Source organism: Patiria miniata, unplaced genomic scaffold (assembly GCF_015706575.1).
Source record: "Patiria miniata isolate m_02_andy unplaced genomic scaffold, ASM1570657v1 HiC_scaffold_13, whole genome shotgun sequence".
Taxonomy (NCBI): domain Eukaryota; kingdom Metazoa; phylum Echinodermata; class Asteroidea; order Valvatida; family Asterinidae; genus Patiria; species Patiria miniata.
The window spans coordinates 6,850,347-6,867,458 of record NW_024037051.1 but is presented as its reverse complement, the minus strand read 5'-3'; the positions used below and the strand labels follow the sequence as shown (position 1 = coordinate 6,867,458).

General features: G+C 39.1%; 2 protein-coding genes across 3 annotated transcripts in view; both read right to left on the bottom strand.

Annotated features, from left to right (window-relative positions):
• The window catches only part of LOC119721160, a 64,049-nt gene extending 58,295 nt beyond the window's left edge, over positions 1-5,754 (bottom strand). Inside the window, exon 1 of one of the 2 annotated variants that reach the window (XM_038191021.1) lies at positions 5,586-5,754. In XM_038191021.1, the coding sequence (XP_038046949.1) occupies positions 5,586-5,605 (20 nt within the window). In that variant the 5' untranslated portion in view covers positions 5,606-5,754. Of the gene's footprint in view, positions 1-4,970; positions 5,398-5,585 lie in introns of those variants that run through there. The other variant, XM_038191023.1, reaches the window with a different exon arrangement.
• A 7,066-nt stretch (positions 5,755-12,820) lies between these two features.
• LOC119721158 (signal-induced proliferation-associated 1-like protein 1) overlaps positions 12,821-17,112 on the bottom strand; it is a 36,072-nt gene continuing 31,780 nt past the window's right edge. The window contains exons 7-8 of the mRNA XM_038191019.1: positions 14,193-14,500; positions 12,821-12,967 (exon numbers count right to left, since the gene is read on the bottom strand). Of these exons, the coding sequence (XP_038046947.1) occupies positions 12,827-12,967; positions 14,193-14,500 (449 nt within the window). The 3' untranslated portion in view covers positions 12,821-12,826. The remainder of the gene's footprint in view (positions 12,968-14,192; positions 14,501-17,112) is intronic.

Below are 17,112 nucleotides of genomic sequence, written 5' to 3'. Positions count from 1 at the left end.
TGGGCTGTTTCAAAACCGACGATTTTGCACACTAGGGGACAATAAACGGTGCTTTTCAGGGCGATACATGCGCGAACTTAAAACAGGCATCTGTATAACGGCCGATGGCACAAAAAAGGGCACAATTTTTTTTTTAAAGGGCCGTTGTTAAAAAAAAAGGACAATTGTTAAAAAAAGAAGGGCACTCTTTACAAAAACATTGGGGAGGGGGGGTTAAAGGGAATATACAACATTTGCAAACATCACAAAACGAAATGATGAAATTATCATGAAATACCTCACTGGAATAGGGAATGACAGTCTAAAGCATTCTGTAAAATCATGGCTCCTGGTGTGCTGTCATTTTCAAGAAAAATGGGATTTTTCCAACGCTGGTCAGCCGACCAGTGTTGGAGAAAACTGGCTTTTTTCAAAAAGTGCTCCTAATTTTTTCATAATTAGTTATTCCGCATTTTCTTTGCAATTGATTACACACCTGTGAAGGGGTGCAAGCCTGCTAGACTGATTCTTTGACCTTACAATTCCCCAAAGTCTAAAAATTGCTCTGTTTCATCTTAAGTGGGGTCAGGGAACCAGGCTACAAGAAATATGACCAGTTTTCTTGTTTTTTTCCCGCATCTACAAGCCCAAATCGTGAAAGAAGTCATATTAACAATATTTGCTATAACATACTAATCCTCCAAATCCATTTATTTCTGAAAATTGCAGCAAAAGCAAATGTTGCACATTCCCTTTAAGCGCAGGTGAAAAAGGGCATTTCAATGGAAAAGGGCAGTCTTTACAAAATATTGGGGCGGTGCCAAAAGGTTAACAATAAGATTCGGTATAAGCGCAAACAAATAATTTTACATAGCTAGCCAACACTGAGCAATGGACTGAATTCCTCTCATCGTTCAAAGCATTAAATACCACAGAAGTCATGTAGTATTCTGTAGTATTTTGTAGCTTTAGGAGAGGTTAGGGATCACTAAAGCTACAAAATACTACTGAGTAGTAACCTGTAGTATGCATTTGTGCACAACAAATTTGGTATCTGGTATTTGACCCCCAAAGAGCCCTTAGGGGGTTAGGGTTTGATACTTTTTGTTCCCTTGTTTCCTGGACAGTGGTTGCGGGAGGGACGTAGTTTATAAAGTCAGAGAAACAACTCAAAAGATGGAGATTCCTTGATTGCAATGGTTCAGACGCTTTGCGTCCTCACTCTTCACTTATTTGAATCAAAGAAAAAGTGAAAGTAGTATGCTACGATTTTTTCATAAACACCTGTCCACACAATCCCATGAGCAGATTTTTTTAAAATTGGCCTCGGGCTGTCAACTGCTGTCATAAACATCGAGGTTAAACGTCCATGACATACATTTTTGTTAGGAATATATTTGTGCAACTTTCTTAACACCTCTTAAAGGTATGAAAACTATTTGACGTCCATTTTTGGTTAATTTTATTTAAAAGTGCACTTCTTTAAACATTTAAAATTGTCTATGCTTTTCCAGATGACAGAGAGCGATGTTGCTGTAATAGGGTTATCTGTTCAAACATAGCAAATTGTGAATCCAAAACTTTGCCAATTGAAAACATTTGAGAGAAATGTGTGCTCATTGGCTTACTGCCTTGAAGTGACACAACAAAATCAGCAAAGACAAGAACATCGATCAGCAAAATGTCCAAACTTTCTAGCAACTTTTGGTGCTGAAATAGCTGTTACATTGAGGTTTCTGCCTGAAATGACAAAGGTTAAACATGACGCAAAGGTGTATTTTCAAAAATTGCATTAATTAAACAAATTACATTGGGAAATCTAGTCTAAAAGTTTGCCCCTTGGGTTTGTACATGTACATTGTATACATGTGCAAGGTTAATGCACATGTTTTGTGTGGACGGTTGACCCAGAGGTGTTTAAAGGGATAATACAACATTTGCAAACATCAAAAAATAAAACTACCAAATCACTTTGAAATACCTTGCTGGACTGTTAATGAATGACAGTGTAAAGCATCCTGTAAAATCATGGCACCTGGTATACTGTCATTTTCAAGAAAAGTGGTATTTTTGTATCAATTTCCAACGCTGATCGGCCGATCAGCGTTGGAAACAACTGGCTTTTTTTTCAAATACTGGCCACAATCGACCATCGCACTTGTTTGCAATCGATTACAAACCTATGAACGGGTACGAGCCAGCTAGACTGGTTCCCTGACCTTACAATTCCCCAATGTATGTAAACTGCTCTGTTTCTTCTTATATGGAGTCAGGGAACCAGACTACAGGGAAATGATCGTTTTTCTTGGTTTTTATAGCATTTTCGAACCCAAAACCTCAAAAAAGTCAGTGTAACTATATTTGCTATATATTTCGAACCCCCTAATTCCATCCATTTCTGAAAATTACAGCAAAAGCAAATGATGTATATTCCCTTTAACACAAACAAAGTCCTTGAAAGGTCTATGAAAAATGGACAGCATAGCTGTTCAGTCACTTGAATATGATGATAAGAAGCAAAATTGATAAACATGCATAGCTGGTTTCGGTTCATCATTGAGATTATAAAGGGATTGTACACCATTTGCTATTGTTTGCAATTTTCAGAAATTAATTGGATTTGGAGGACTGGTATGTTATAGCAAATATTGCTCCAATTACTTGTTTCACGTTTTGGGCTTGTAGATGCTGGAAAAACCAAGAAAACCAATCATGTTCTTGTAGTCTGGTTCCCTGACCCCAATTAAGATGAAACGGAGCAATTTATAGACTTTGGGGAATTGTAAGGTCATAGAATCAGTCTAGCAGACTTTTACCCCTTCACAGGTGTGTGATCAATTGCAAAGAAAATGCACAATAACTAATTATGAAAAAATTAGGAGCGCTTTTTGAATGACAGCACACCAGGAGCCATGATTTTACAGAATGCTTTAGACTGTCATTCCCTATTCCAGTGAGGTATGTTTCATGATAATTTGATCATTTCGTTTTGTGATGTTTGCAAATGTTGTATATTCCCTTTAACCCCCCCCCCCCAATGTTTTTGTAAAGAGTGCCCTTCTTTTTTTAACAATTGTCCTTTTTTCTGAACAGCGGCCCTTTAAAAAAAATTGTGCCCTTTTTTGTGCCATCGGCCGTTATACGGATGCCTTTTTTGAGTTTGTGCATGTACAGTATATGGCCCTGAAAAGCACCATTTATTGTCTGCTAGTGTGCATAATCGTCAGCACACCAGGAGCCACGTACGATTTTACAGGATGCTTTAGACTGTCATTCCCTAACAATCCAGTAAAGTATTTCCTGATAATTTGATATTTCGTTTTGTCATGTTTGCAAATGTTGTATCTTCCCTTTAAAGGTTAGGGGTTACAGGGTATTATCATGGCCGTGCATTGTCGTGTGCCAACTTTAAAAACCTTGAGAAGTGGTAATGGTACTCATGTGGTATAACCATTAGAGTACAATTGTTACATTGGAGGGGTGGTACATGTAGGTACATGTACAGAGAGGTAAACAAATAGAACTGCAGTGGACTAGTGGTTTCTGGTCAACAAATAATGTCAGATAATTGTTCAATAGTTGTTGAGCTAAATACCATGTGCCCAGTGTGTCTTGTTTTGATGAGTCTCAGAAATTCAGACCACATAAAATTAAAGGGAATTTACATCATTGGCTTTCGCTGAAATTTTCAGAAACGAACTATTTAGGGGGTTAGTATAATAGATCAAATATTGTTACACTGACATGTTTGAAGTTTTGTGTTCGAAAATGCTGGAAAACCAAGAAAAACAAAAATATTCACAAGTTGTCTGGTTCCTTGACTCCAATAAAGATGAAATGGATCAAAAATGCCGGAAAATTGTAAGGTAAGGGAACCAGTCTAGCTGGCCTGCACCCGTTCATGAACATGCAACCAATAGCAAACAAAATTTGGACTGAAAAAAAAAACCCTGGTAAATTTGGATCAGTAGTTAAAAAAACAGTTAGGTTTTTCCAATGGTGGTCAGCTGACCACCGTTGGAAATGTATACAAAAGTGCCACTTTGCTTGAAAATGACTTCACACCAGGTGCCATAATTTTAAAGGATGCTTTAGGCTGTCATTTACCAACATCCTAGTAAGGTATTTCCATGTTTGCAAATGTTGTATTTTCCCTTTAACCGGAGAAGGCCAACATTTTGTCACCATTAAATAATTAGAGGAACAGGAACAGCCTGGGGAAAGAATGTTGCAATGTGACCCCACATTTTTCTTCATATATCATCTCAATGAAGGTCATTTGAGAAGACAGTTGAGAAGACATGAATCCAGCTGGGACTGAGAAACAATTTTGTAAGGAAATACTTAGAAAAATGTGACTTTCCCTAGCCTTTGTACACAATTACCATTGAAGAAGCATGTGGGTTCTGGAAAGAATGTTGCAACCTGACGCTGCTTTTTTCTTCATATATCATCTCAATGAAGGTCAGTCAAACTGATGAAAAGACATGAATCTCGGACTGAGAAATATTTCCAATTTAGTTAGGAAATACTTAAACTTGTCTTGACTCTCCATACACTTTGCACACAACCACTGAAGTAGCGTCAGGTTGCAATTCTTTCCTGGGTTCTTTCCCAATCCCAGCCAGGTATACATGGTACAAATGTATGTATATCCATCAAGTGCTGGATCAAAGTAAATTCTTTAAATACGGAGAAATACAATAATCCACATTTAAAAGAATGGTATAAAATATAAGACTTCTTTTTTTTGGGGGGGGGGCATGGGGGCAGGGGAGGGGGGCAGATTTTCTCCCGTCCCTTGTGTCCTGCCCTCTTGTGCCCCCCCCCCCCCCAGAATGGGAAGGTAAAAGTCAAAAACATTGATGCTCGGGACCTGCTGTTTCCCCTGCAAATTGGTCCCCAGTTTTACGCCAGAAAAAAAGTGGTTTGAGTTACAGTTCATTCTCTTTGTTGGATGGGAGAAGTTAACTGACAGAAGGGAAACCCACCAGATGACTCAACTCTACAAGATCACTCACACCGTTGACATCAATGCTTCAATTCAGTCTATCTTCAACCGAAAATGCAGAGATCCAGGAGGGGGAACAACAACCAATTCAACATAGTACAAACACCCTCAACTGCATCCAAGAACTCATTTTTTTCAAGGACACTTAAATTATGGAATGACCTGCCACAAAACATCACTGACTCTTTGACGCACAAGACCTTAGGGAAAACTATTTTAACCACATCTACCCCTAGAACTATGGGTATTACGAGTAATGATAGTTCTAGGGGTAAACCACATCGTGACCGAGACCTAGATGCCGACACCTCCCCGTGACCTCCTAGTCAAGATCCCTAGAGGATGTTTCAGGAGGAAACTAACCCAGTACCAAGTACCAAGCATGCCAAGTACTATCAAGTAAGTACATGTACAGTATGCACAACTCATAACACGTGCGACAACAATTACAAGACATTCGCAGCTGAGTTAGCAAAATGACGAACGAACATCAACTGGTAAAGACTATTCCACACATTTCTAATGAGTTACTTTTTGAAAGACCTGCTAGGATTCCTTTCCTTTTTACTATTTTCCCAAGATCTGTAAATCTTACCTGCTCAATGGCTCCATCATGGTCGATGCGATGGCAATACTGCCAATAGTGCAAAGCTAAAAGATGACCAATCAGTAATGCACACGCTTTGCAACATCTATATCTGCACCCATCTGACACCCCCTGCTTCCCACGAAGCGGCGCACTTAGGGACCTCCTTGAAACAACGCCCGAGAGTCTTAAGAATGTAATCGGACACCAAATGCTCACAAAGGGCACTGCAGTTGTGGACCCCTAACAGTTTTATCTCTTGTCAAGTTGTGTCGATAATTTGGGTTATCGGAAGTCGTTTTATTGATGGTTCATGGTTTAATTTTAATTATCACCTCTTGTAACTTTGAAATAACAATTGTGAAAAAGTACCACTTGCCTTCAGGTGCCCCACTTGAAAAATGTATGCACCCCATGTGCCCCGTCAGAATTTTAACCCTCGTTACACCACTGGAGGGGGGGGGGGGGGGGGGGGGGGGGGGGGGGGGGGGGGGGGGGGGCAAGGATTTTCTGGAACTGGCTCCATGGTCAACCCCAGACCACTTTTTTCTTCATGTATCATCTAAATGAAGGTCATTCATTGCAAAAATGATTATAAGACATGAATCTGGGACTGAGAAACTTTTCTAATTTTGTTTGGAAATGCCTAGAAAATTTTCTTGACTCTCCATAATAGACTTTGTATACAATCGCGGAAGTGGCGTCAGGTTGCAACATTTTTTCCTTATAGTTTTTTGCATGGAGTAAAGAATTTTTTCCCCCTTCCACTAGTCGTTCAGAACACAGATTGTAAATTGAAAAAAAATTAGCTATATATACATTTTTTTTTATTGCGCTTAACCTCTCTTGAAACTACACTAGCCTGCATCCTCAACCACTAGCCACTCAAACACATTTTTGTTCCCCTTTGAAAAAAGAAAATTGAAAATGCATAGTATTCTGAGCTTCCCTATTTAAACTGCTGCAGTTGTCAACACTTGCCGCCTCAAATAAATATTCTTGGCATGGTTTCGACTTGATTAAAAAAACGTGACCTATCAACACTTATACCGCAAATTATCACACAACCCATTTGAACAGCAAAGGTATTTATTCACAGATTATGTTGATCCATTTTTGGGGGGGGGGGGGGGGGGAGGGGAGATGTTTGTCTTACCCAACTGAAATATTTAAACTGTTCACCAGACAGAAACACACACAAATAAACTTGACATTTCTTTTTCTTTCCCTTCAATGTCCTCATCAATCCGACATTTATTCATTTTTTATTACATAATTATTAATATCAAGTACAAGTATACAGAGCTGTACAAGACCTATTTAAATAACCAACCTTGCAAAAGCTGGCATAGTGTAAAGTGCACATTATATACAAAATCTATTACCTTTATTGTTTCACGTTAAAACAAAATGCCTATTGTTTATATTAGTATTAGTAGTACAAATATGAGAAGAGGTATTTAGAGAAGCACACAATGTGTGAAAGAATTTTGGAAATTTTTATTAAATTTCAAAGTAAGTTTAGAAAAGATATCTCCGAAAAAGAAATACAAAAGCAGACACCGATTTTACTATAGAACCCTTGCATTAAGCCGCCATCTTTGAGCTTATTTCCATTCAACAATGAATGTACATGTACAAGAGGTCTACATGTGCATAACCCTGTGAAACAAAAGCACACACCTCAAACATGGCCGCAGGAACTATCGTTCACACAGATGTGGAAAACAAAATTTCAAGTTTTCAATATAAAGCCTGTTCCTTGTGTATATTCCAAGGAGATTTGGACTAGCTGTTTTTAAGCAAGGAGTGTTTTAATATTTAGCAATTGTGTTTGCTTGAGTTCATCATGCAAGCAATGTCACAAGTGTCCGAGGGAACTTGCAAGACAGTGCCCAATGCAATGAACAAAAACAACTTCCAAAGATGGAATGACACAAGTGATTTCAATCAGGCCCCAATAACGTCTTCAAGAGAACACGTTTCTGTATCTGTAATCTATTATTGTATTTAAGTATTCACTGGACAGATACAACAAAGGCCAATTTCACAGATCTGCTTAAGCAGAAAGTATTGCTTATATAAGAAGATCTATGCACAGAACAGTAATTAACTGATCACCAGTCATTATAGGAATGTTCAGCACAGTATTGGCTGGTACCCTGTTCCTACTAAGCCAATATTTTCCATGCTAAGCAAATTTATGTGAGAAGTAGGTCAGTAAAACTAGCCTCAGTACATATTCCTGTTAAGCCTGTATTTTAAACAAAAGACTTTTGAAAAGCTCTTCTATGCTGTTCACATTCCTCCCTCTGACACCAGAAACAACTTTGGCTATCTCTGTAGTTTGACTTTGGGGACTTTGATCTATTGCCAACTTTTCATAAAATTGATTGCTAAGCAAAATTTATGTGAGAAGTAGGTCAGTAAAACTAGCCTCAGTACATATTCCTGTTAAGCCTGTATTTTAAACAAAAGACTTTTGAAAAGCTCTTCTATGCTGTTCACATTCCTCCCTCTGACACCAGAAACAACTTTGGCTATCTCTGTAGTTTGACTTTGGGGACTTTGATCTATTGCCAACTTTTCATAAAATTGATTGATCCACTGAGCTCCGCCCTTGATATTTTGACCAATCACAGCCTTGATTTCACAGCTAAATATCCGAAAAAGTCCCAACATGTAGGCACTTATGCAACATGCAGGGTGGCATCGAAGAGGTGGACGCATCAGTCTTGTAGGGCTTGAGCCCACTTTTTGATGGACTGTCTCTCAGACTCAGGTTTAAGGACTTGGATTTATATTCATAATAATAATGAGGTGCTTATACAGAGCTTTATACCAAAGGTCTCAAAGCGCTTCACAATTATTACCCCGTTCATCAAGCCATGAGACCATTTTTCTGCAGCAGCTCGAGATCAGCGCAACCTGGTCTCTACCTTCACAGGTACCCATTTATACTCCTGGGTGGAGAGAGGCAATTGTAGTAAAGTATCTTGCCCAAGAACACAATCACCATGTTCCCTGTAACGGTTTGAACTCGCGTACCACAGCACTGAGTCAAAACGCCGTAACCACTGCACCACGGCACTCCGACTCAAGAGGACCCTGGCTCAAACTCAGATTTTGAGGACTGAGGATTGCAAAGACTTGGACTTAGATGTGGTGGAGTCGACAACAAAACTGGAAAGCATTGCTGCTCATGTACGCACTGGGCGGGTCTTAATGGCTTGGTATTTCTACTGACTTTTCACTAACAAATCTCGAAGGTATGAAAATGGGTGTGCAGGTAAAATAAAGCTCAATGTCTGAATTACTCATAAATAACAAGTCAACAACGTAAATCCTGATACATTAAAGAAAGAATATAACTCAATGAAAAAGAATATCTGCATTACACATAAATACTTAATTGTAAGTCTTCCACACATGCATGTTTACCAAATCCTCTCGTTGTTGCTAGCACAGAGCAACTGCAGATTATAATATATTACACAATACTGATGTATGTACTTATTGTATACCCCAAATCAAACAACAATTTGTACAAAACTTTGTATTTGATTCTGTCTATAAAAAAGTTATCAACTTTATACCAGGTCAACATTTTTTGAAAAAAAAATATATGACAGTTATTAAACAGTGCTGGCAAAACAGCATGCGTGCTTAAGTTTCTTTTAGTGATGTTGATCTGAACTGTACAAAAATAACAAAACATAATTATGTACAAGGCTAATATTAGACAAGGTTTTCTAATACAAAATTGCTTCCCTAAACATGCATTTTTGGTAGAAGTGACACACTCAATTATTGGATTTTCTGTTACAAACATCCAACACAAAATGCTCTGGAGCCCTGAACTTAATTATCCAACCAAAACTTAGCAATAACAAAACATGTGGAAAAGCCCTGAGATGTCCGAATTACGAGAGGAACCGCATAGATCCTAAATTTCCCCATTACAAAACGTACATTGTACAACTTCTTGTTGGGTTGGATGGATGTGTATTCAGAAACTAGATGCCGTAGGAAATCCCTCATTAACCCTAACCGCCCTGAAACCTTCAAAATCCTCTATCCGAAGTGGAGGAATTTGGAGGATTGAGGTTACATGGCAAAAGTGCGTTACTGATTTCGTAGGATGCACTTTGTCAAGGTCTTGGACCAGACCTTGTGTTGTTTTTTTGCTCAGCCATGCATAAATATAGGCCTGGATTATGCTTGAAATCCTCCGTACTGCTCAAGGATGTCACTGGCCAAGCCTCAACATACTGACAGTCACTGCCGCAGGATTTTGTAGAATTCAGGCAGTGGTCACCCCTCCACGGACCATATTCAAGAAATAATGGAGGAATTTGCAGGATTGAGGCTATAATAATGCCATTTTTCCATGAGGCCAATTGGAGGATTTTGCAGGATTGAGGCTACATCCTAGCAAAAAGGCCTAGGGAGTTGGGGTTAAGTATGATGTTGACAAATTGGGGAACTGCAAACATAGGGCTGGATAGCTCAGTTGGTAGAGCACCGGAACGGCAATCCGGAGGTTGCAGGTTTGAACCCCGCTCCAATCAATTTCTTCATTCAACTCACAAAAAAAAAAAAAATTCATCAAGTCTGTCACGTTTGGTAAACAATAGATACAACAGCCTTGATGGACAGTTTAAAAAGTTTTGAGTTTTGAAGTGTTTCAACTTCTGACACAAAATATTGACTGAATCTTTTTTTAATTTGATTAGTTTGATTATAAAACATGTTGCATTGCAAAGCATTAACGTGCAAAGAAATCAGAAAAAACCGGCCGGGGACAGTGAAACAGTGTAGTTTTGTATAGTGATGTATGCCTTCAAAATATCCACATGGTGTACAAAAAAGTTCAGAATAAAAAAGTGCACAATAAATGGCAGTGGTTCATTTCAAGCCTCTCTTTTTTTGTGCCAAAGTGTAAAAGAGCTCAGGATTTTTTTATTTTTATTAAGTAAGCACCTTATGATTATAATTTAAAAGAAAAACAATTCAGGGATAACATTTCTTTTTAAAGTTCTAATGGCAGAAGAACATTTGATGAAGCATTTGATGAACATTCTGAATTATTGGTAGATACGTGCGCTATATAAGACTCCGATATTAAGCCGCAAAAAATTAAAATGTGAATAGCAGATTTCAACACATTTTCAGATTGCCTATGCCAGGTTGAGCCACTTCAGCCACTTTTACCCCCTATATTCCAATTTTACGAGACGATCCCGTTATCCATTGATACTCACACAAAGCTTACACAGAAAGGAAATTTGAATATTATTAAACACCCTGGATTCTGTACGCTGCCCTATCTGGTCAATTCAATCGCTCCTTCATTCACACTAGCAGACGTCCTTCAACTAGCAGACGTCCTTCAATACTGATCCAGCACAGTAATTGTCACAATAATGCAGCTTAACAAATGTGGTCTATATCTATTGATAGTAAAATACCCCCCACCCCACCACACACACTATGGGCAGCAAGGTGGATCTCCAGTTCTCAACGGAACCAGGCTCTGTTGAAGTTCCTGAAAAGAAATACCTCCCGGTCCGATAACCCAAGCAAGTATCACTGTAGAGGCATTCACAGATCTGTGTAATTCACAATGGAACCCATTTGCAAGCATTCAAAAATGAAACTGTCGAAACATCATCAGAATATTCTACTTGATTTGAATTGATTTTGTCAAATTACTGTGAAATAGCTTACTTGGTTATAAGCATATAACAGTATGAAGCACCCTATGAAACTGCTGAGCCTAGAATGCTGCCATTTGTAGGAACAAGAGGGGCAATTCCACGGTTACTCACGTTACATTTTTGATGTACTTTTGAGTTTCCTTGGGCTGTAATTACCTTACTGAAAAGGTTTAATAACTGTTATCCCCATGGTAGATAGAGTAGACCTAGACCTACCTAAGCACCAAAGATGACATCCAGAAAAATGTGTTATGTATGATAAACAAGACACACAAAATCGGTTACTCATGTTAAATTTTCGTAACGTGTGTAACCAATTTTGTGCGTCGTGTTTATCATACATAACACATTTTTCTGGATGTCATCTTTGGTGCTTAGGTTACTCATGTTAAATTTTCGTAACGTGTGTAACCAATTTTGTGTGTCGTGTTTATCATACATAACACATTTTTCTGGATGTCATCTTTGGTGCTTAGGTAGGTCTAGGTCTACTCTATCTACCATGGGGATAACAGTTATTAAACCATTTCAGTAAGGTAATTACAGCCCAAGGAAACTCAAAAGTACATCAAAAATGTAATGTGAGTAACCGTGGAATTGCCCAGAGGAATTTTGTATCACTATACAACAATCGCTCGTCCGTTGGAAAATATAGGTATGCCCTGTGACCTATGGGTTCTATGCACGACAGATTCAGCGGCTGCACTTTGATGGTTGAAAATGACCAATGGACTAATGGACACAAAACACTGAACAGGTCATTGCAACAATGCCTTCTATAAATTACTAGCCCTTAATGGCAGAGTCCATCATTTGCAGCTATCCAAAAAGTAACTGACAAAATTATTGTTGAAAAACATACTTGGTTGAAAGATGGTAATGGTACTCCCTGTGAAATTATTCTTCCTGGCATGCTGTCAAAAACAATAAAAGAAGGCCTTTTCAAACGATGCGCCTAAGATGTATATTTGGAAATTTCCGCTAGTAGTTTGTTTTTAATTCTGCGATGCCGTAAATGAGTGCCCGCAGGCATTGACACGACACATGCGCGGTTGCTATTATTCTTCAATTTAGTGCTTGACATCGCGTAGTTGCAATCGACTGAATGAGAACATGACCCGGATGCTGATTTCGGGCGCAATTCAAAACATGACTCGGCAACTTTTGAATTAAAATGGAATCCTAGAATATTTTTTTCTCAGAATATGAAGCATTCACAGAGCTGAAACTTCATCGGGTTGGTTGTTCAGCACCCTTCTTTAGATTGTGAGTACTTTTGTTGCTTCAAACGAAGAAAAAAAATGCACAAATGACAAATGATGTACTCTACCGTCAAATCATCCCTTTCATAAAATAACCACAATTATGCTGGCGTTAACTACTAACCTTAAAGCAGCATCAAGAATTTGATGCCAGTTGCCACTGTGTAAGACTTTCCAGGACTGGGGTACATTTTTGATTGATTTTATATCACACACTTTAATGAAATATCTTTGATTTTTTGAATTTTTTTTTTGCCTGCAAAAGGTTTTACTTCTCAATGGCATTGAAGAACCAGTCGGTGAATTGTTGCAGTTGCTCAGCTGTGGAGGCGGACTCTCCCTGTAGCCTCTGGTTGTCGTGGCGGAGTTTGTGGACTTGGCCGGCGAGGTGTTCTTTCTGTTTGCGCTCCTGATGTGGAGAAGAGAAAGATGAAGTTTGTTTTGGAAAAAACCTTAACAATGTGTTGTTAGAATTGCCAAACTTCAGTTACTTCAAGAACAATTTAAGAAAAAGCTACGAAGTTTAGTTTTGAACTCAATGTCATTTGTCATTATACTATAAATATGCATGTTCACTATACTATAAAGTGGAAAAGGGGTGATCTGATACACCGTGCACTCTGGAGACATGTACACGATAGGGAACAAAAGATTATGTATATCTCCACAGAGCAATTTCTATAGATGAATACGTCTCCACAAGATTTTCACGAAATAGATATATGGATGTTACTCAAAAACTAGGAATTTCCAAGGTGGGTTGATCTGTCGCAAATGGAAAAGTTTTAGAAAAGGGATATTAAATCCGAATTTCAGCCCAGGAAAATAATTCTGGTTAAAATAAGAGCATTTTGAAACAACACTTTCAAACTCGAAAACTTTACTACACGAGAACAACGAAATGTCTCCACAAGAATACAAATTTCAGTACGCGTGTATGTATGTGTTTATGTGTTGATCGTGTTCAGAAAAGAAAGCAGTGAAAAAACATGCACAACCTTTGATCATGGAACCCAATTTCGTCAACAGCACTCTTTATAAATGTCCTAAAATCTGTCAATTGACTGATTGTTGCAAATCACCTACATTTCTGGATTTCTTCTAAATGGCAGCAAGCCAGATGGAATAATTTCTCGGGATTTTGAGTTCCAGTACGATCTCCAATCCAAGTAAGCCGTTGATAATAATTGGGCAGGTTACTTTTGGGATAAATGCAAATTATCCTATATGCCTCTAACCCTAACCTTCCAAAATCCTCCCAAATCCTCTTTGCAAAATGGAGAATTTCGCAGGATTGAGGCTACATGGCAAAACTTTGTAGCTGTTTTTGGAGGAAGCACTGTGTCAAGGTCTCGGGCCGGACCTTGCGATATTTATGCTCAGCAGTGAATAAAGTTAGACCTACAACGTACATTATACTTCAAATCCTCTGCACTGCTCCAGGATGTCACCGGCTCTGAGGCAGTGGTCACTCCTCCAAGGACCACACTCAAGAAATAACGGATGATTTTGGAGGATTGACGCTGTATGCAATTTTTACATGGAGGCAGTTGGAGGATTTTGCAGGCTTGTGGTTGCATCCCGGCAAAAATGCCTAGGGACTTAGAATCAATGGCATCTAAAAAAGTCCTCACCATTTCCAGCCTCTCCTGCGTTCTCCTGAGCTCTAGCTCCAGCTGGTTCGTGGATCGTTTCAGGCTGCTGGCGTTGTAGCCCGTGCTGGCGTACTTCAGGCTCTCGTAGTCGTTCTTTGGCTGGGGCCCTGGGCGGGCTCGACGGGAGACAGTCGGAGACAGGGCGTCGGTGCTCTGGCTCAGCTGCTTTTTCTTGTCGATGCTGGCCGTGTTGGCGTTGTGGAAGGGCTGCTGGGAGTTGGGGGCGGCGTCCCGCAGGTCATTGAGCTTGTTGGAGGAGGCCGACTTGAAACTGTGATGGTCCAAACCTGGAACGAGTAAAATTCAAGATATGTTCAACATGACACATATCGAGAGTATTTAAAAACCCTTTTAGTAACAAATGTCCGAAATTTAATCACCACTGTTCACGTTGTCTGCAAGGGCGGATCCAGAACACATTTTTTGGGGGGGGGGGGGGCCAAAAAAACCCAATTTGGTCCCCCAAAAAAGTGGGTAAAATTTTTTTTTGGATTCTAGATGCTCTGTGGTGCGATCTGACGCAATTTCTGACCACTTTAACCAATGTTTTTTTGAGGAAAAGATGGTGGTGTACTCATTGCCTACCTTTATTGCGATGTCACAAATAAAAACAAAATAAAATTGGTTTCATTTTGGGAGGGGCCATGGCCCCCTTTGGCCCCCCCCCCCCTGGATCCGCCCTTGGTTGTCTGGAACACAAGCATTTTAGACATTTCTAGTTCAAAGTGACAAGTCGTCAAGTCACAATCTATTCATATGAAATCTGACAAAAGGCATTCCTTTGTTATGTTTCATCCCCGTTTACTTGTGATGGAGTCAACTACAACACTGTGCCTAAAGCCCTTTTCACACTAGACAAATCTCGGGGTTGACGCGGGGTTGACGCAGGGTTGAAAACATGCATCGGTTCACACTTTAAGAATTTCAACCCTGCGTCAACCCTGCGTCAACCCCGAGATTGATTTCACCCCGGGTTGAACTCAACCCAGCTCCAGACCAGGGTTGAGAATTTCAACCTGGGTTGAAATTCTTGCCAGGGTCCAACAAAACAGTAGTAACTGAGCATGATAAGCTTGATTTGCATGAAACAAGTGTGAAACGATGCGGGGTTGAACGCAGGGTTGAAAAATCAAAAACTCAACCCGGGGTGGCACTGGGTTCACCCAGGGTTGAGTTCAACCCAGGTTGAGAGGCTCTAGTGTAAAAAGGGCTTAGGTGAAATTGGAACAAGGAATGGTGACACCACGGTGAACTGCAAAACTGACAGAGTTTGAACACACTCAATTTTGGCAAATTTAGCCAAAACTGAGTTGTGATTTTAAAATTCTTGTCGCACTCATATTTGTGTGAAGAAATAACACCCCTGGCAGGTAAATTTGCCAAGAGGTGCCAGTCAAAGTGCACTTTCAAAATAAGAAGACAAATTTGGAGATCTTCAACATATGCTTTGATGGTTCAGTTGGTGAAGTGCTGGTGTAGTTTGAAATTTCGACTCCATGAAATCAAGACTCATTGGTTGTGGGGCTGTCCCAAATATACCTACCGGTAATATTTGAATATTCGATCATCAAGCGAATATTCGAATAGCTTTTTGCCAATTTGAAAAAAAAGAAAGAAAAAAAATACACAGGTACACACATGACTGTGATGTTACTTTATCATAAAGTTGCAGCGTTTTATTGTCAGGTGCCACTTTTTTTGTCGACGGTAACTTTTTGTTTCTGGGTCTGTCCACACTAATGGTTACAAAAGTGTGACATTTAGAGGGAACCATGGACAAGAGTCGATGCATGAAGTAATATGTTAAGTTTTCCATCTTTCTTCATCCAATATCCTAGTAAGAACATTGCCCACCAACAAGTTTGATAAATTTCTCAGGTTTCGAGAAATTACAGAGGATTATCTCCAAGATTTAATGTTCATAACATGGACAGACATTTCATTTTTAAGTGGTGGGAAGCAGTGAATCAAATATCTGAATTATCCCAAATTTGTTCCTAATGTAAAACTATCCATTTATGGATTGCCACTGGCCAATCTCAGGTTAAACCTCTTGGGATTTTTTACTACAGGGTGTACACATCTTCAAGACTTCATGTTCATAACAGGGACAGAAATTTTGTCACAAATTTCTGTCCATGTTATGAACGTGTAACAAGTTGCATCCTAATTTTATAAAAACTTAACAGGTTGCTTTAATGTTGAATGATGCCAATTCTTCATTAAACATGCAATATAAATGGAACACGGGCTGGATTTATTATAACAAGAACATATAGTATGAATCAAGAGTGTCCGTCCATGTTATGAACATTATCCTTCATTTCATCTTAAAGATGGCCGAGTAATTTCCTACATATGCAGTGAATCAGCCTAATTATTTATCAGTGCAATCACAGATAATAAAGGAATGTTTAAAGAACAAAAATTAGCAAAAAACCTGCTTTGAAATCCACCTCCCATGTCTTACCCATAAAGTTATAAGTTGTAACCGTTAGTGTGGACAGACCCTTCTCTCCTTCTAGCAGATTAAAGCCCTTAGCAGTTATAAAATACATGCTGCGAAACACTTCACATTGATCCCCGCACACAAGTTTTAACTGGCATGCTCTGCATGCAACTTTTCACCAGCGCAGCAAGCAGTTGCAGCTTTGAATATCTGAATATTTTGTCGAACACAGTTTTGAGTAATCGAATACTAATCTATTCGAAATGGACAGCCTTTATTGGTTGTTTTACGCATGTTTCAGAGAACAAAATAAGAATAGGGACAAGTCACATTTGTCGCCATTTTCACGAAAAGCCACATATGTCACAAATTACCATTTTTTTCGATTTTGATTTTTTTCAATATTCTGCATTAAAACAATGTACTTAACCATTTTGACATGTTTCTGTA